This window comes from Schistocerca serialis, chromosome 3, assembly GCF_023864345.2.
Source record: "Schistocerca serialis cubense isolate TAMUIC-IGC-003099 chromosome 3, iqSchSeri2.2, whole genome shotgun sequence".
NCBI classification, from domain to species: domain Eukaryota; kingdom Metazoa; phylum Arthropoda; class Insecta; order Orthoptera; family Acrididae; genus Schistocerca; species Schistocerca serialis.
In genome coordinates, this window is record NC_064640.1 from 310,588,093 (window position 1) to 310,608,423 (window position 20,331).

Sequence of the window (20,331 nt, forward strand, 5' to 3'; positions counted from 1 at the left end):
GTGTGTGTGTGTGTGTGTGTCGGATTATTCCCTTTTGAGAGAGTGATTGAGCTTGAGTAGTCATGATTTCTTCTTCTTTCATCCCAAATTCTCTTCATACATTCACTGTGTTCTCTCTTGCATTCTTCTGACCATATATACAGGGTTATTACAAATGATTGAAGCGATTTCACAGCTCTACAATAACTTTATTATTTGAGATATTTTCACAATGCTTTGCACACACATACAAAAACTCAAAAAGTTTTTTTAGGCATTCACAAATGTTCGATATGTGCCCCTTTAGTGATTCGGCAGATATCAAGCCGATAATCAAGTTCCTCCCACACTCGGCGCAGCATGTCCCCATCAATGAGTTCAAAAGCATCGTTGATGCGAACTCGCAGTTCTGGCACGTTTCTTGGTAGAGGAGGTTTAAACACTGAATCTTTCACATAACCCCACAGAAAGAAATCGCATGGGGTTACGTCGGGAGAGCGTGGAGGCCATGACATGAATTGCTGATCATGATCTCCACCACGACAGATCCATCGGTTTTCCAATCTCCTGTTTAAGAAATGCCGAACATCATGATGGAAGTGCGGTGGAGCACCATCCTGTTGAAAGATGAAGTCGGCGCTGTCGGTCTCCAGTTGTGGCACGAGCCAATTTTCCAGCATGTCCAGATACACGTGTCCTGTAACGTTTTTTTCGCAGAAGAAAAAGGGGCCGTAAACTTTAAACCGTGAGATTGCACAAAACACGTTAACTTTTGGTGAATTGCAAATTTGCTGCATGAATGCGTGAGGATTCTCTACCGCCCAGATTCGCACATTGTGTCTGTTAACTTCACCATTAAGAAAAAATGTTGCTTCATCACTGAAAACAAGTTTCGCACTGAACGCATCCTCTTCCATGAGCTGTTGCAACCGCGCCGAAAATTCAAAGCGTTTGACTTTGTCATCGGGTGTCAGGGCTTGTAGCAATTGTAAACGGTAAGGCTTCTGCTTTAGCCTTTTCCGTAAGATTTTCCAAACCGTCGGCTGTGGTACGTTTAGCTCCCTGCTTGCTTTATTCGTCGATTTCCGCGGGCTACGCGTGAAACTTGCCCGCACGCGTTCAACCGTTTCTTCGCTCACTGCAGGCCGACCCGTTGATTTCCCCTTACAGAGGCATCCAGAAGCTTTAAACTGCGCATACCGTCGCCAAATGGAGTTAGCAGTTGGTGGATCTTTGTTGAACTTCGTCCTGAAGTGTCGTTGCACTGTTATGACTGACTGATGTGAGTGCATTTCAAGCACGACATCGCTTTCTCGGCTCCTGTCGCCATTTTCTCTCACTGCGCTCTCGAGCGCTCTGGCGGCAGAAACCTGAAGTGCGGCTTCAGCCGAACAAAACTTTATGAGTTTTTCTACGTTTCTGTAGTGTGTCGTGACCATATGTCAATGAATGGAGCTACAGTGAATTTATGAAATCGCTTCAATCATTTGTAATAGCCCTGTATATAAAAATCAAATAGGGTGCTAGAAAGAAAACTGATGGCAAACAGAAAAAAATGGGGGAAGTATTAAAATAATACAGCAGAGACCTGTGGCTGGCTGATCACCAGAATAAAAAGTATGAGCTGGAGTCCAGACACATCACAAAATTTTAAAACCTTGACCACATTCACAGAGGAAAGATCCCCATCAAAATCCTGCTTCTGCCACTCAGTTAAAATGTGGCTTACAGTGATTTGCACATCCCACGCATCACACACTGGGGGATGGCCTCGTCGGAGTAAGAAGACGTGTGAGGGGTTAGTAGCTAGTGGGTCAGGATCACTTCATTCCATTTGAGTTACCAGCATGAGGTATGCCATGGCCAGATAGTTGGCTCCACCAGACGCCTCTTCTTCTCCAACAATTGTGTGGATCTCTCACACAACAATGAAATGACAGCTTGCAGGCGGAACGGCACATTGTGTCATTGCATGTTTCCTGCAGGTCTCATTGTCAGCTTGGTTTGCTTGCACATTTCCCAAAATTCCCTTATTCTCCAGTACCTAATTCCCCCACTGCTGATGGAAGTACAGTTGACCATGTAGGAGCCAGACCATTTTCTCTGCTGGGTACATAAGCTGCAAAAATTGTAAGGCGCTAAGACAATCAGAGCAGACTAAAAACTTTTTGCCTCGAGGAGGCCTCATCTGCTCCAGTGCCTTCACAATCATATGGAACTCTGCAGTAACATTATGCTCTGACTACATAATAAATGAATTAGCCTTGGCATATAAACACCAGAGTGTGACAATGTCTGAAGACTGAAGTGAAAGAATCACTATGCTCAGTCACAGGTAAAAGGTTTCTCTTTATTTGTAAGATACAGGGAACTGCAGAGTGCTTACAAGGGAAATTGTTTACAAAACACTAGTATGGTCTATAGTGGAATTCTACTCTAGCGTGTGGGATCCGTGTCGGGTTGGACTAGTAGAGAACATCAAGTGTATATGTACAAAGAAGGGCAGGATGAATGATTGCAGATTTATCTACCTCATTTGAGTGTGGAACAGAAACATTGATGAGCTCCACACACTTTGAAAAAGATGCCCAATATCTCGAGAAAACCTAATCAGAAAATTCCAAGAACCCATTTCGAAAATGAAGGAATACTGGCGTACAGGTATCATAAATATGAAAGTACACTAAAACTGCGCACACACAGGTGTATAAGCCATCACAATTTCCACGATCCATCCACAAATAGGATAGTAAAAAACCCTAACATGTAGTATAATAAAAATTAAATTATGTCAGGCAGTTTGAAATGATTTACAGACTCAGATGGACAGCTGAACTGACACCACTTCTAGATGTTGTTTCTTGGAATTGTTCATTCAGCATTGTGTGTCATGTCATGACATGAAAACACATATAAATGTCATTTTAATACCAGTGCTACTAGCAACAGGAACAACATCTGCATCCATCCTATGGCAAACTCATTAAGATGTGATGTCATCTGCTGTATAGTTCACTAACCTAAGAAAATACTTAACGGGATCATAAATTTACCATCAAGTACAGCTACATACATGATTCTACACAGAGAATACCCATTAAAATAAACATAACAATAAGAATGTTGCAGACATGTCACAGGAAAGAATTTTACAGCAAGTGCAACCTACAGAAAATCTAAATGATTCATTAGATGCCAGTAGCCGTATTAAGTGCAGATCGTTATTCAAATTATGGTCTTCTGTTCTCTCATGAGAATCATTGAAAGGATCAAAAAGATTTACATAAATCTGGGGCTTCTCGTAGCTGACTGAATGTAATAAATTTTGAAATGGTACACACAGTGAAAAACTGATTCTGTTTTTCCAAGATCACAGTCCTCAGGTATTACAAAGTTGTGTGGAGTCATCATTATAACTCACAATGACTGACAATAACTGAAATTCAAGTTGAGCTGCAGAGATGACAATATACTTTTCCTTGAGTGTGTTTCTAAGATGTTAAACTCGTTCCATACAGATACAGTCTGTCTCTTCCCCCCACCCCCGCCCCTTTTGAACCATGGACCTTATTGTTGGTGGGGGAGGTTTGTGTACCTCACGGACACAGATAGCCATACCATGGGTACAACCACAATGGAGAAGTGTCTGTTGAGAGGCCAGATAAACATGTGGTTCTTTGAGAGGGGCAGCAGCAGCAGCTTCTGCAACAGTTGCAGGGGCAACAGTCTGGACAATTGACTGATCTAGCCTTGTAAAATCAACCTAAATGGCCCTGCTGTGCTGGTACTGCAAATGGCTGAACGCAAGGGGAAACTACAGCTGTAAATTTTTCCCCACGGTTATGCAGTTCTACTGTACAGTTAGATGATGATGGCATCCCTTTGAGTAAAATATTCTGGAGGTAAAAATAGTCCCCCATTCAAATTTTCAGGTGGGGACTACTGAGGAGGATGTTATCAGGAGAACCAAAACTGGCATTCTATGGATAGGAACATGGAATGTCAGATTCCTTAATCAGGTAGGTGGGTTAGAAAATTTAAAAAGGGAAATGGATAGGTTAAAGTTAGATATAGAGGGAGTTTGCGAAGCTCGGTGGCAGGAAGAACAGGACTTCCGGTCAGATGAGTACAGGGTTACAAATACAAAACCAAATAGAGGCAATGCAGGAGTAGGTTCAATAATTAATAAAAAAAAATAGGTATGTGGATAAGCTACTATGAACAGCATATTGAATAAATTACTGTAGCCAAAACAGACAAGAAGCCCACAACCATTTCAGTAGTACAAGTTTATACGGCAACTAGCTCCGCAGATGAAGAGATTGAAGTAACATGTGATGAGATAAAAGAAATTATTCAGCTATTTAATGGAGGCAAAAATTTAATTCTCATGGGGACTCGAATTCGGCAGTAGGAAAATGAAGAGAAGGGAAAACAGTAGGTGAACATGAAGTGGGGGAAGGAATGAAAGATGAAGTCAACTGGTAGGATTTAGCACAGAGCATAATTTAATCATAGCTAACACTTGGTTTAGGAACCATGAAAGAAGGTTATATACATGGAAGAGACCTGGAGACACCTGAAAGTTTCAGGTTGATTGTATAATGGCAGGACAGAAATTTCGTACCCAGATTTTAGATTGCACGACATTTCCAGGGGCCACAATTTATTGGTTATGAACTGTAGAGTAAACTGAATAAACTGTGAAAAATTAGGAATTTAAGGGGATGGGACTTGGATAAACTGAAAGAATCACAGGTTGTAGAGTGTTTTAGAGGGAGCATTAGGGAATGACTGACAAGAACAGGGGAAAGGAATACAGTAGAAGAAGAATAGCTACCTTTGAGAGATGAAATAGTGAAGGCAGCAGAGGTTCAAATAGATAAAAAGACGAAAGATAGTAGAAATTCTTGGGTAACACAAAAGCTACTGAATTTAATTAAAAAAGAAGAAAATATTAAAATGTGGTAAATGAAGCAGGCGAAAGGCAATACAAAGGTGTAAAATATGAGAGTGAAAGAAAGTGCAAAATGGCTAAGCAGGAATGGCTTGAGGAAAAATTTTGTGTGTGTGTGTGTGTGTGTGTGTGTGTGTGTGTGTGTGTAAGTGTTTACTGACTAAGGCTGTGGCCGAAAGCTATATGCAAGTCTCTTTTAAATGTGCCTGCCTGCAGCCTGATGTGTCTTCTTTATGGTAAGTAGCTATCTGCCTTTTCCTACATTGTTGAAATGACTGGCTTACAGGAAAATTACAGTAACCTTTGGAGAAAATAGAATCACCACAGGTTAAACAGTGTGCAAAGAAGGGAAATAAAATTTAGACGAAATAGACTGCGGAGAACAGTGACCTAATACTATATTTACATTAAAATGAGCAGTTGATATTGTATTAATATTTCTTTATTGATCGGTTTCAGCTTATATACAAGCCGTCTTCAGAACTTCTTGGCCCTGCAAGGGTAGAAACAGAAAAGTTATAAACTGTACTATTACATATGGTCTTCGAATAGGATACAGAAAGGCTGTAGTATAAATAAACAGTACTATTGTATATGGCATTAACAAATAGAGAAAGGTTATGGTGTTTACCACTATGGCTGGTGCTGATAGCCCCTCAGGTTTCTCGTGGTAACCACTATTGTACACTCTGACTGATGGCTGTGAGGCCACAGGTTAAACAGTGTCCAATTCACATGCTGCCTTTAGGTTACATCATCGCCAGCCAATGGCAGACGCCTCACAAGAGCTGCATGCAATTTGCACAGTGAGTTTGCGAACTCAACTGCTCGTTTTAAAGTAAAGATGGGAAAGCAGAAATGTTGAAAGAGTATGAAGAGGGCCTACACACTCGAGATGTACTCGAGGGCAATATTATGGAAATGGAAGAGGACATAGATGAAGAGGAGATGGGAGATATGATACTGTGTGAAGGATTTGAGAAAGCACCGAAAGACTTAAGTCGAAACAAGGCCCCGGGAGTAGACAACATTCTGTTAGAACTGCTGTTGGCCTTGGGAGAACCAGCCATGACAAAAATTTCCCATCTGGTGAGCAGGGTTGCAAGACAGATGAAACAGTCTCAGGCCTCAAGAAGAATATAATAGTTCCAGTTCCAGAAAATGCAGGTGCTGATAGGTGTGAAAATTACCGAACTACCAGTTTAACAAGTCATGGTTGCAAAATAACAATACAATTCCTTGCAGAAAAATGGAAAAACTGGTAGAATTCGACCTCAGGGAAGATAATTTTGGATTCCAGAGAAATGTAGGAACACCCGAGGCAACACTGACCCTACAACTTCTCACAGAAGATAGATTAAGGAAAGGCAAACCGACATTTATAACATTGAACAGAATGGACATTGTCTTGAAAGGAGGCTATAAGAGGAACATCAACAAAAGCAAGACAAGGATAATTAAATGCACTCAAATTAAATCAGGTAGTGCTGAGGGAATTAAGTAAGGATATGAGACATATATAGATGAGTTTTGCAGTTGGGGCAGCAAAATAACTAATGCTGGCTGAAGTAGAGAGGATATAACATGTGGACTGGCAACGACAAGAAAAATGTTTCTAAAGAAGAGAAATTTCTTAATATTGAATATAGATTTATGTGTCAGAAAGTCTTTTCTGGAAGTATTTGTAAGGAGAGAAGTGAATCATGGATGATTAACAGTTTAGACAAAAAAACTTTTGAAATGTGGTGCTACAGAAGAATGCTGAAGATTAGATGGGTAGTTCATGTGGTGTCACCGCCAGACACCACACTTGCTAGGTGGTAGCCTTTAAATCGGCCGCGGTCCGTTAGTATACGTTGGACCTGCGTGTCGCCACTATCAGTGATTGCAGACCGAGCGCCGCCACACGGCAGGTCTAGAGAGACTTCCTAGCACTCGCCCCAGTTGTACAACCGACTTTGCTAGCGATGGTTCACTGACAAAATACGCTCTCATTTGCCGAGACGATAGTTAGCATAGCCTTCAGCTACGTGATTTGCTATGACCTAGCAAGGCGCCATTATCAGTTACTATTGATACCGAGTCATGTACAGTCAAGAGCGACGCTCATCATTAATGGATTAAAGTTAAGTATTCCACCAACTACGTCCGTTTTTCTAAAGTCTGATTTCCTTGTCCTGTTCCAGACCTCACGCCAGCCTGCGTGAGCTAAAACGCGTGCCTTTCGGCTTCCTCTAGTACCCGGTGTTGGCTCTGCTGCCAACCCACAACAGTTCACATAACTAATGAAGAGCTACTGAATAGAATTGGGGAGAAAAGAAATATGTGACATAACCTGACCGGAAGAAGGGATCAGTTGGTAGGACAAATTCTGAGACCACAACAGATCACAAATTTAATAATGTAGGGAAGCGTGTGGAGGTAACAATTGTAGGAGAAGACCAAGAACGAATACCATAAGTAGATTCAGAAGGATATAGGCTGCAGCAGGTACTCTGACATGAAGAGGCTTGGACAGGATATAGTAGCATGGAGAGCTGCAGCAAACCAGTCTTTGGACTGGAGACAACAACAACAGAAAACAACAACATAGTCTGTCTGCAAACTGAAGAATGAGTAGGTGAGTACCCACCCCCTTCACTTCGCTGTGTCACTAAGATTAGCAACAGGTTGTTTTACCAAGCCCTTCCACAGTGTGTCTTTCCAATTTGTTGTGAAGCAGTGCACAAACATGCCTGAAAAGTGTTTATTTTGCAATACATGTGTTGACAATATACAGAATACAAAATTAGAAAATACAAAATATGGAAGAAATGCCCATCAAAAGAATCCATACAAATCAATGAATGTTGCACAGAAATGTTTGACAGGAAACTGAGTTTTAGTAATACAGCATATCGGTTGTAGTGTTCTTGTGGAAAAGACCGAACCCCTGCCACAAGCACTATTTGGTCTTCAGTCCACAGAGGCTATACAATACGACCAATTTCATTTTTTCCACTTTTTTTATGAATACATGATTTTAATACAACATGAGGTGAATATTAGAAGGAATGAAGGTTGAGGTCCAAATACATGTTGACAAGGTCACAACAAACGAAGTGCAAGTCTGGATAATGAAATGACAGGGAAAGATATTGGCTAAGTCCTTTTCATCATTCCAGCACTCACAAAAAGGAAGGTTAAGGTTTACTATCTCCTTGAAACTATGGTTATTATAGACAGAACCAGCATCTGTTGTCAAGAATGAAGAGCAGCATTTTATGTAGTCACTCACATAACAATGATAGGATTTTCTTTACATGTATTAGTTTCCAATGTTATGGCAACCTTTAAATACTAGCACTGGGAGTGGAAGTAAATTAAAAAATGGTTCGAATGGCTCTGAGCACTATGGGACTTAACATCTGAGGTCATCAGTCCCCTAAAACTTAGAACTACATAAAGCTAACTAACCTAAGGACATCACACACATCCATGCCCGAGGCAGGATTCGAACCTGCGACCATAGCGGTCGCGCGGTTCCAGACTGAAGCGCCTAGAACTGCTTGGCCACACCGGCTGGCATTTATGCTCTTTATTAGACATGAAAAATCTGTTGGCTGTAAGATAGTCATGAGATCGGGCAGTCTTCAACTATTCATTCCGGCCAGCCGGAAGTAAATTAATTGGTTGAGGGAGGGTGGGAACAGACAAACATACAAAAAATTAGTTGGCAGCACATGGACAGCCCTTTGTACTCTTTAGCCACCTTGCAATGCATGTTTTATGCTTGTTCATATCCCTTGCTTCAGTTGCAGTAAATAAATCACCTTTCCACATATCACAGAACTCCAGGTAAAGATGCATATATGGTTTCCATGGCTTTTCCATTGCCCATTACTGTTGGTAACCATTCATGTGATGGCTGACGGGAACTGAACATGACAAATCACAAGTGGAATGTGGGTACCCAATCACATTATTCATTCACAATTTCTCATGTATAATAAATGATGTTAGCAGGTGTTTTGTTTCACTCACAGCAGAGTCACTGCATGTCAAGTGGTCCAGGAAAAATAGTAATTGGTTGCTTGATCATCTCAGAAAACTTTGGTATTGCTGGGTGAATTTCCTATGTTTAGTGGGCTCAAAAATATTTTTAATTTTTTATTGTTTATCATTTAGAAATGGCAGCCATTTTTGTTCCAGGTCACAAGCATTTTTCCACATGTCCAAGCATCTGCTGTTTACTTTTTTAATTATTCAGTAATGAGTTGCCCTAACCCTTTGAAGTAGAAAGCATTTAGTTCAGCACACACTGTTCTAAAAATTAAAACCATTATTATGTAGCTGAGTGCATTCCTTAATGTGTTTTTAATAGCTCAAGCTTGCTGGTCACAAATTTAAAAAACTCCATTTACTAACAGTAGTTTTCTAGAGAAGATTTAATCTTTCTCAGTCTTAATATTTTTTTGTGCTACTACACAATATAGTAGAGTTACTTTTTATCAAGCATCAATGAAACTTACAGTTAAAAGATACACTATTTGGAAAAACTGATTTCCTTTATTTTTTCATTTTTTGGCCTGTGATATCTTTGTTAGGGAATCAGATAAAAATCTAAAAATTGCACACTCATAGACCTTTGTGATATAAAACTTCTATATAACACCTAAAAGAAATTACCCATGTTTTTGTAAACTGTGAGTAAATTCGAGGACTTCACACAAACACACTGAAGGAAAGATTTAACACTTGTCAGAAGATTAAAGGCACTCGACATCATCATCCCCTGATAGTGATCATCATCAATATGAAAAACCTGTACCAGTGACACCTCAAAATAAGGACGCAATGGTTTACAATGAACAGTGGGGGGCTGCTGAAGTTGATAATATTAATTGGGGTCGACAGAAGCGTCCGATCCCACGCGTCTGCTTTGACCCGTGATGTAAGGGTGTTGTCGTGTGTGACGTCATGACGGCGCGGAGTTTGGTTTGTGAGTGTGGCGTGTTTGTAGATGTTGTCGTGTTGTGGTTTGTTGTGCTCTCTGGTGGTATGTTCAGGGTTTTCGTTTGTGTGGTGTAATGGGCTCTGTTTGAGTGTCGGGTCTGTTTTGTAGTGGAATTCGTTTCAGTGAGTTAACGATTTTGTGTGAATGTTAATTTAGTGTTGTTCGCTGTACAAGGGAAGTGTTCGATCCCAATGTGTGGCTGTGTATGTTGATATTGGTATCAGGAGATGTTTTTGAGCTATATAGACCAAGGGAAGTGTTTGACCCTAATTTATGGGATCGGGAGCTGCTGTTGAGCTATATAGGTCAAGGGAAGTGTCCCATTCCAGATGATATTGTGTTTAGTGGTATTTGGGGAGTTTTGTGATGCCGGTTTTTTTCGTCGTTTTCTGTGGTTTTGTATGCGGGTTGGTGTCTAAATTTGTTTATATTTAGTTTGCCCTCACCCAAAAACACCCCATTCACCGCGCTTGTCGCGTTAGTGTCATTAGGCTTTTTGTGGAAAGTGTGTGTGTTTGTTTCTCAATGTATTTTCGTCCTCATAATGTGTACGTACCAACTTTATATGCGCTATATTGGAATCGTGGTTTATGGTCATTTCAGCCATATTTGTGACGTCATGGGTCAAAGCAGACGGGCGGGATCGGACGCTTCCGTATTTTATATTTATTGTCAAAACCAAAATGTGTATGTTAAATTTTGCCATCCACCAGGACCAAGGAGCTTGTTTAAAAAAGTTGAGAAGGACCAATTTTGAATGCTAGGTAAAAACATACTGGAGAAGGCGTGTCTCCTAGATTTTACAACTGTCATTGGGTGAACTTTTAATCTAAAGCTCAAACTGAGTGGAGAAATTTCTCAGATGTTCAATTAACAATGTAATAACAAGAAATGAGATGAGAACAACATAATATAATTAGTTGGCTCATTTTCAATAAGACATAACAAGTAATCACAGAAATGTTAAAATTGATATATTTTACTCCATTAGCCAAGAATCACAGATATTAAAAAACATTTCTGACTCACACTTGTAATTTTTTTGCATAGCTTCCAACAGAGTCTCAAAGTTGAAATTTCTACTAAAGTTTGATATTCTAAAGGTCTATTACATGTTTATTTCTCAGTTTGTATCTGGTCCCTTAAACATTGTAGATCAAAAAATAAATAAATAAAGAATGTTTTTTCAGACAGTGTTTTTCTTCGGTGTAAGCTTCTGAGCATTGATACTCGATAAAAAGTAACTGCACTATATAATGGAACAGCACAAAAAATACTTCGGCTGAGCAATTAATCCCGAGATATTAAATATAGATTACCGAATACACCCAGTTACGTGCTAATGGTTTCAATTTGTAAACCAGTGGGTGCTGAACTAAATGCGTGTTATTTCAAAGGCCTAGGGCAACCCACTTCTCAATCATTTAAAAAAGGCACACGTGTGCAAGTGTGAAAAAAATGCTTATGGCCTGAAACAAAAATGGCTGCCATTTCTAAATGATGAACAGTAAAAAAAATTAAAAATATCTTTGAGCCCACTAAACGTTTGGGATTCACCCAGAGACTGACAAGTGATCAGTGCTGGACTGCTTGACATGGATTGACCCAGCAGTTTAATGTGAGTTATTAGGTCCCACCCTAAACCCCATCTAGCAAATATTAATTTACTGTAGGGAAAAAAGTGTAATATTACTGACAAAAACCACTACAAATATCTTTGATAAGCTCTGCTCTCAGGTCCCACCCTGGCCAGCACCTCCAAAACCACAACATATTGTTTTGAACAGTGAAGTATTTCTGACAAACTAAGACAGCAAATTTCATGAGTGACTCTCATTGCCTATTGTATACTACCACCTCACAGAATATGTTCAACAATAACGAATTTCCAATTGCAGCATACAACGGAAGAGCCAGGGATGCTGTAGTGCACTTTGTCTATACTACAAAAAGTTTGTTACCACGCAACAATTGGTTCAAAATGACTATAGCAAAACAGCCATACAAATAAGAATTTATTTCACATAAACAGGGTTGTTGGCCTGCTGACATACACTTTCTGCAATACCTGTGACTGCCCTATGATCCTATTGATAGACATGTTTTGGAAACCCACAAAGAAGGGGTGTACGCCCTTCTTCAACTGAGCATTTGTACTGGCTCATCAAAAATAGCCCTGCATCCATTCTCACAGTACATGAAGCTTGTTTAGTACGAAGCACTCATACCATACATCCTGTCTTTTCCCATACAGTGATTTGTGCACATTAGTGACTTTGTGCCATTATGTCATTCTGTGGACTTGGATTTGTAGATATGAGTGTGTAGCTTAAAGGTTCCGGCAGTGCTTATCACTGCAAATTAATACAACTAAGACATGGAGAATGAAATTTATTCCAACAAAAATCTCATCCGTGACAGACCTTAGAAATTTATCAGATTTCTTTGACATTTCACTTTTCAGAGTGACTATAGTTTCATTTTATCAACAATAATTAATTTATGTCTTGTAAGTTTGTGAAAAATAGGCAGGCTCTGACAGGCTGGTCTTACACATGACTTCTGTTAATGAGTCTCCAAACTGACGAGGATAACAACATAAACAACTTCTGTTTATGATACCTAGAAGAATGATGAATAGCCCCTGACTGATGTCTTTCGTCATGCACATACTGGTACCCCACCCTTGTCAGAGAGCCATAAATAAGCATCACAGTCTGACTAGTCCTATCCATCAGACAAACAGAACACTCATCACCAATTAGGTAGGCTAGACGTAATTAAGTGAGCAACAGATATGAATACCTTTGTGTTGCCTAAAAAAATAAATCAACAGTAGGGGGTTGAACCTGAATACTCTACACTCCTTCTGCAGCTAACACTATACATGGTAATAATAGTATTTCACATTCACTTGACAATTATGTCTGTACAGTTCAAATTAAGAAAGGGAAGAATATCTTTAAATGGTACCTGTGGAACGGTCGTGCTCTGCTTGCTGATCGTGAATATCAATGTAGTCAACATCTGGATCACTAGCTGACAAATGCCTCTGACGCCTGTTGACAGTCGTCAATCCACCATCTGGTCCTGTCACAGCTGCAAATACTGTCTCAACTCCTTTCACAACAGAACCCAAGGACCGAACTGGAAGTTCATGAGGGTTTCGCCCATGGAGAATGACAGGTTCGTCTGAACGAACATCATGACTGAAACAAATAAACCAAAATGCAACTAACAGTTATTGAAACTGTGTTAATGAAAAATAAAAGTAATGAGAAGATGAGAAGGATTCGAAACTTTTTTTGAGTGCCAAAACTGGCAGCTGTATTATTTACTAATAACTGGATAAATAAAGCAGGGGGTACATAAATAATTCAAACTGCATACTACATGTTTCATATATTTATGATATTAGGCATAAAATGCTTTAGACTATGGTAGCAAACACGGGTGAATTCTTCACTTTTTTTGTACTGAACACATGAGAAGTTCTTATGATTACTGAAGCTGATTGCATCGTTTGATGAAAGTACGAACGATTTATTGGTTGCAAAACACGTGAGACTACAGAACGGGTCTGTCTGGACAAAGTCCTCCGCAAATAAAGCCACAGGTAACTGTCATGACTGGGTACTTAAAAATCCATTCTCTACGACGATATATAGATTTTCAGTTCATGAAGCCTGGTTGAACAAAGTAATGTCGCTCATATAATCACGGGAATCGAAAAAGAGCGTATTATGTTCAACTTTTAGTGCACAATTAATACTCGTTTATACCTACACAATGTAAATATTTACTATCAAACGCATGCAACATATACGTGACATTACGCACACTTGAAAATAATAAACATGATTTACACCATCATTACTGCTAAAATAAAAATATGAGCGCGCCGATTATTGGGCAGATATTCTCTCTCCCTCTCCAAACAAGAGCTTTTAGCTGGCGTGACACAGATGGGTTTTTATTTTTCATCTACGTTTGAAAAGCACTTTAAGAGATTCAGTACTATTCTTTATACCAGTCAGAATTTTGTCTTTTCATACATCTGAACCCTGCGTAATGTAACACACACTAACAATGGGCTTTTTGAAAGAACTATATGCGCTCATGAAATATGCACTTACCCACTTAAATAGCGGTGAATGAAACAACTTCCAGGAGAATCTGACTGTTGATATTTTTCACAGGTTACATTTTCTTGCTGAGTATTAACTGATAGCTGCCTTATAAAGCCTACCACTTTCTTTCTTAGTGATGGCATCATTCAAGTAAGATTTCTGTTGCACGACAATACACGAATGATCACATCCTCCACAAAAATGAACAACAAAAAACACAGTTCAACAATGACACACCGAATATTTTCATATCGCTGAGGGTCGAATTCCAAATTCAATAACTTTCTTGCGTGGGCCTTAATTATACGCTCAGTAACTACCTACATAGCACTCCAGCTCTTCTCGCACTGTTTACTAGGCCGCTAGCTTTGCTATGCTTACTACTCCACTATCGAAACCATACTCTATGATCGAAACCTATCATATATATTACGATGAATCGATAATGTCATGTGTACAAAATAGTTCTCGATTCCAATTTGTTGATTTCTTTTGTAAATAACATTGTGTTTACACATTTTTCAGGTATTCTTGGTGGTGATAGCGTCTTAGATTGCAGTCATCTTCGTCTTATAGAATTAGCTGATTCGAAGAGTAATAGCAGAACGCACCATAGTCAGTGAAGTACGGGGAAGTTGCGGTGGTTAAATTACAAGATGCTTGAAGAATTACAGCTCTATGTCGCCAGTATTTTGTACTAACATATGTTCAAAGGGACAGTCACGTTAAAGTGGTTTAAGAGATGAGTTTCGATAACATCGCCGCATTTGTATTATTTTCTTCATCATGCCCATGGTAGTAATCATACAGGAACGTTTACAGATACAACGAAAATTACAAATTAACTCGTAAACCAATCGGAAAGGTACTATAATAATACTACTACTCAAGGACGGAACTCTAATTTTGCCAACTAAATGAATTTCCAAGCGGAATTTTTTATATCCTGCTTTGGGTAAAATGTTCGGAAAGAAGTCAGAAATAGCAATTTCTTTTCAGATGGAATAACCAGTGCTGTTTTTCTGGGGGAACGCTGGGGGGGGGGGGTGTACCCCTAAACTTTTTCGTTGTCAAAGTAATTGTTTTCGATGTTGAGAACTTGGAAGAGTGCCAAAGATTTATTTCACTGACATCAATTTTTTATTTCATTTTTTCGTGTTGGTAATTGCAATAAGAACGATACCAGCGCAGTTTTTGGTGGGAAAAGCGATGTCATTCACTGTTTCACGCTTTTCGAAGCTCAAATGAAGCAGGCGATGCCAATAAACACCCAAGCAAACAATGTGGTATCGAACACTTTAGTATACATTACCTCAAATGAAACATGCCATTCCCATCAACCCCTGAACAATAAAACAAAATGATATCGTACACTTCAATTGACCTATAATACACCTCAAATGAAGCAGGTGAATCCAATCAACCCTCCGACATACAAAACAATACAAGGAAATATTACCGAAGACATCGCATATCCGATTAGCACTACCATCGCTCACTATTAGCGGGCGAGGGCACTACACGCTTGTCGAACTGGCTGCCAGCGATTCAATTGTCAAGAACAGTTGCTGCAGCTTCGAAATGGAGTTAACTGAAGAGTCCGATAACTTTTTTTTTTGTAGTTCGACATGTTGATGACGTCATGGCTAAAAAGCATAAGGGTGATATCCCATGCTTCAGTTATATTTTCGGTGCATTATATCCAACATCGGAGTACCCTCAAATTTTTTTTTAGAAAATAAAGCACTGGGAATAACAATAACATATAAAGTTCCTCAGGGCTCGATCTCGGAGCCATCACTTTTTCGGATTTATGTGGGTGACCTCGCTGAATATGTGAGCCTCAAAAAATGTGCCCTGTTTGCCGCTGATACAAGTATATCCTTCTCTGCACCTAGTATCGAAAGTTTCCAACTAACAGCAGAAATATTTATATTGTGAATTTCTGAGTAGTCCAGCACAAACAATTTTAAGGTCCATTCACAGCTTATGGAATGGAAGGGGACAGAACAAAATATTAAAACATTTCAGAATGCATTTCAGATGACGGAATTCGCACATGCCGTTAACGGAATGGAATAAGGTGAGACGGAAATGGACGTCAGGAGGAAAGTTTTGACTTGGATTTAGGGTCATTCCATGTCAATTCAATGCACTTCCCAGCCTGACCCTCTCGGATTTCTTTCAAATTTGGTGCATTCAATGACTCAGGTAAGAGATGGAAAAATACCAATTTGCAGGTGTGTATTACAACTGTGAAGAAAGTTACAGGTCTGCAAAGTTTGGAATTTGTGCTAAATTTACATGCATATGTTACAACATAAATGACTGTAATTCTGGTTGTAACTCAGTTACAGCAATGAAAATGGTACCATTAGAAAGCTAACGAACAGACCTTTCCATTGATATGCCACATGAGAGGTTTCAGAGAATTTTCATACAAAAGGTCATTGACTTTGACCTTTGACCTTGAAGATCTCAAAACACCCCATCTTCAATTTTTTTTTAAAAAAAATATATTTAATTGCTCCAGTATACTATAAATATGGTAAATATCAAGATGGCTCAACAAAGGCATCATGTACAAAAAATTATTTTGTCAACACCACCAACATGTAGTAAGCAGCTATGTATCCAGTTTTTTCTGTAACACCAGCCAATAGCAGTTACTTTTATTCAGACCAGTTCTTTAATATTTCTAGCTGTGAACAGCCAATGGGAGACACTTTTATTTCAATCAATAACATTAGCGTTTTTAGTGAACACGCAATCAAAGAGATTTTTATTTCCACCAATCATCATTAGCCTGTTTTAGTGAACAGCCAGTCAGAGAGACTCTTATTTCAACTAGTCACTATTAGTCCAGTTATCTCTATATATTATGCAAATTTTGTTTTATATGTTTTATGGCTGTGGCTTATTTAACAAAGTGCAGTGTAAATGTGTCATAAAGTAATATGTAGTAAAAAATGGATTTCAAGTCAAAATTGTATTGTTGCAATCCGTTTAGGGAAGAAGGTCATGCAAGAATGCAGAAGAATATAAGGAATAATCAGGAGTGGATGATAAAAAAATATCCTAATGTATTGTTAGGTGGAAAAATTTGCAGTAAATGTAGAAAAAAAGATCGCAAAACCCAACAATCACTGCAGATGTTGCCTCAGTTGTGCCAGTTACTTCCAGAGAAGATTTAAATGAATTGAAGTAGCATCAGATCTAGCACTCGATGCTTTAAATGGTAGCCTTCAGTATTTAGGTGAATTTCCTGTGAAGAAAAGGACGCTTCAGATTGATAAAAGGTACCCAAAGCAAAAACTGAAAATAATAGCCTCTGTGTTGGAGTATACTTATGTGGCACAACCGGAAAAAGAAGAGAGTGAAAATGGAGAAAGTGAAATTGTCACCCAGCTGAAAGATAAGTTTCACAATTCAGATCGTATGTGCAACAAAACACAAAATCTAACTGTACTTCGAAAGAGTTGGAGTATAAGGAAAACTATGAAAGAATTTTCTGCTTCAGATTACATGGTATGGAGAGCAAAACAGTTAGTAGAAGAACATGGTATATTAGTGACACCAAATCCAAATCTAAGTAAGACATTATGTGAGAAAACTGTTCAGTGTGTGCGTGAGTTTTACTGTCATCATGACATGAGCCGTATGATGCCAGGAAGAAAAGACTTTGTGTCTGTGAAATATTTATTTATTTATTTATCTTACAGCTCGAAACATGTATTTAACATGCATGGGCAATGTTATAATAATTACATTCAGATTATTGATACACAATGAAAGTAGATTACATGCCACTAAGTAAAATATCATTGAAGTATATTTAATATAGCATTCCTGAGGTCAAATCATGTCAGCACCATACTTATGGGCACTTCAATACAAGCCATTTTTTTAACTCGTTTTTAAAAATTCTACCAGAAAGCTGTTTCAGGTTGTTTGGCAGAGAATTATAAAATATTGCTCCCTTAATGAATGGGGTATTTGTTGTTAGATTCAATCGTCTGCTCACCATATGAAAGTCTGATTTTTGTCTTGTATTGTAATCATGGATTTCCATATTCCTGTTTGTCACTTTTTTGTCTTTTTTCACTAATAATATTGATTGAAACATATATACTGCATAGATAGTCATAATATTAAACTTAATAAACAGGTTTTTACATGAAGTTCTGGGTCTTACTTTTGGCATAGTTCTTATTACTCTTTTCTGCAATACAAATACCCTTTTTATATTGTATTGGCTACACCCACCCCACAATACAATTCCGTAAGATAGATGGGGATACACCAACCCAAAATACGCTATTTTTATTGCTTCTATATCTAAATATTGAACTAATCTCCTTAGTAAATACAGACTAGATGTTATTTTACCACAGACATGATCTATTTGCTGATTCCATGAAAGTCTGTCATCTATATATATCCCCAGAAATTTACATTCTGAACAGGTATTTTCCTGAATGTCCTCATTTAGAACAGTATTTTTATTTGAACTACTTGTCTTAAAATAAATTAAATTAGTTTTGTTAATATTGACCATCAGGTTTTCTTTTTCAAAATGTGTTTGGGCTTTTTCAACAAAATTCTGTACCACTGAATTTAGGTCATCATTACTACGTGCCCTGCAAACCCCAGAGGTGTCATCAGCATACATAGTAATACGATGACTGGTGTCTAATACTTTTGGGAAATCGTTCACGTAGCAAATAAACAAGAAGGGGCCCAAGATAGAGCCTTGTGGCACACCAAAATTTATGTTCCTTATCTATGATCTTCTTTTTGCAATTACCTCTCCATTATCATACACAACTTCTGTGCATTGCTGTCTATCTTTAAGGTAAGATTCTATTAAAAGCAACAGTTTCCCACTGACACCATTATAAGCAAGTTTACTTAAAAGAGCGCCATGATGGACTCTGTCAAACGCTTTGGAAAGATCTAAAAACACTCCTGCCGTTTCGTATCCCTCATTTATTTTCTCCATCAGACAGTGTACAAACTGTACTGCTGCAGATATGGTGCTCCGACCACTTCTAAAGCCGTGTTGGAAATCTCCTATTAAGTTATTCATATTATAGTGCTCAATTAGGATATCTAGCATTATTTTTTCAATTAATTTACCAAACACTGACGTTAAGGCAACTGGTCTGTAGTTCTGTGGTTGTTTTCTTTCCCCTTTTTTATATAAAGTTTTAACTAAAGCAAGTTTCAGTTTCTTCGGAAACACACCTTCTTCAAGTACACAATTTATTAGATGGACTAACGGTCTGGCTAACTCGCCCTTGCATTTTTTCAGTAGAAAAGGAGAGAATTCATCCCATCCAGCAGATCTTTTATTTTTTAGGTTGTCAATTAGCTCTGTTACGTCCTTGATGGTTACTTTAGGTAGCATACAAGAGTCCCTTTCCTTTTCCTTATCATATTTAAACGGCCTCTCCTGTTTCATGCAAGTATCATTTTCAATAGCATCTATAAAGTAATCATTAAATATATTGCTAACTATATAAGGATCAGAAAAATTATCATTATGTATACTTAACTCTATATTATTAATTTTAGTTTTTGAATCAGTGTTCCTCATATCATTAACTACTGCCCAGTATATAAACAAAAGCAGCTAGTGTTGCACTACCTTAAGGAACCATATGTATATTTCAAAGATAAATACCTAGATATAAATATTGGATTCTCCAAATTTTGTGAGTTGCTGCCAAAGCACTGTGTTCTTGCCAATGCCAGTGGAACCCATGCTGTTTCTGCATATGTCTTGCACCAGAATTTCCAATTAATGATTGAAGTTTGTAAACATAAAGCACTAACAAAGAGTGAAGAATACAAATTACCATCATACAAGCACTGTGTAGCATTTGTAACATCTAATCCTGCAGTACCACCATGTTTCTTAGGATCATGTCCCTATTGTCCAGGCGTGACAAGACTTACTGATTATCTGTATGGTCTGTTTGGTAAGAACTGCATTGACGAAATTGCATATAAGTGTTGGTTAACTACAGGCAGGGTAGTTCTAGAGGCTATAACAAAGTCAATAGATGATTTCATTCAGATGTTTGCATCAAGGTTACAACAGCTCCTACCACACTCATTTATCTCCCAGCAACAGTCACATTTCTGTAAAATCACTAAAGAAGGTCTCAAAGTAAATGGGTTTCTTGTTCTTTGTGACTTTGCAGAAAATTACTCCTTCACCATTGAGGATGAGGTACTAGAATTCCACTGGAATAATTCACAGG

At 38.5% G+C, this 20,331-nt stretch overlaps 1 protein-coding gene across 1 annotated transcript in view; it reads right to left on the reverse strand.

The window, feature by feature from the left end:
- LOC126470112 (PP2C-like domain-containing protein CG9801) overlaps window positions 1-14,438 on the reverse strand; it is a 45,890-nt gene extending 31,452 nt beyond the window's left edge. The window contains exons 1-2 of the mRNA XM_050097717.1: window positions 14,069-14,438; window positions 12,906-13,141 (exon numbers count right to left, since the gene is read on the reverse strand). Of these exons, the coding sequence (XP_049953674.1) occupies window positions 12,906-13,141; window positions 14,069-14,208 (376 nt within the window). The 5' untranslated portion in view covers window positions 14,209-14,438. The remainder of the gene's footprint in view (window positions 1-12,905; window positions 13,142-14,068) is intronic.
- Between the last annotated feature and the right edge of the window lie 5,893 nt (window positions 14,439-20,331).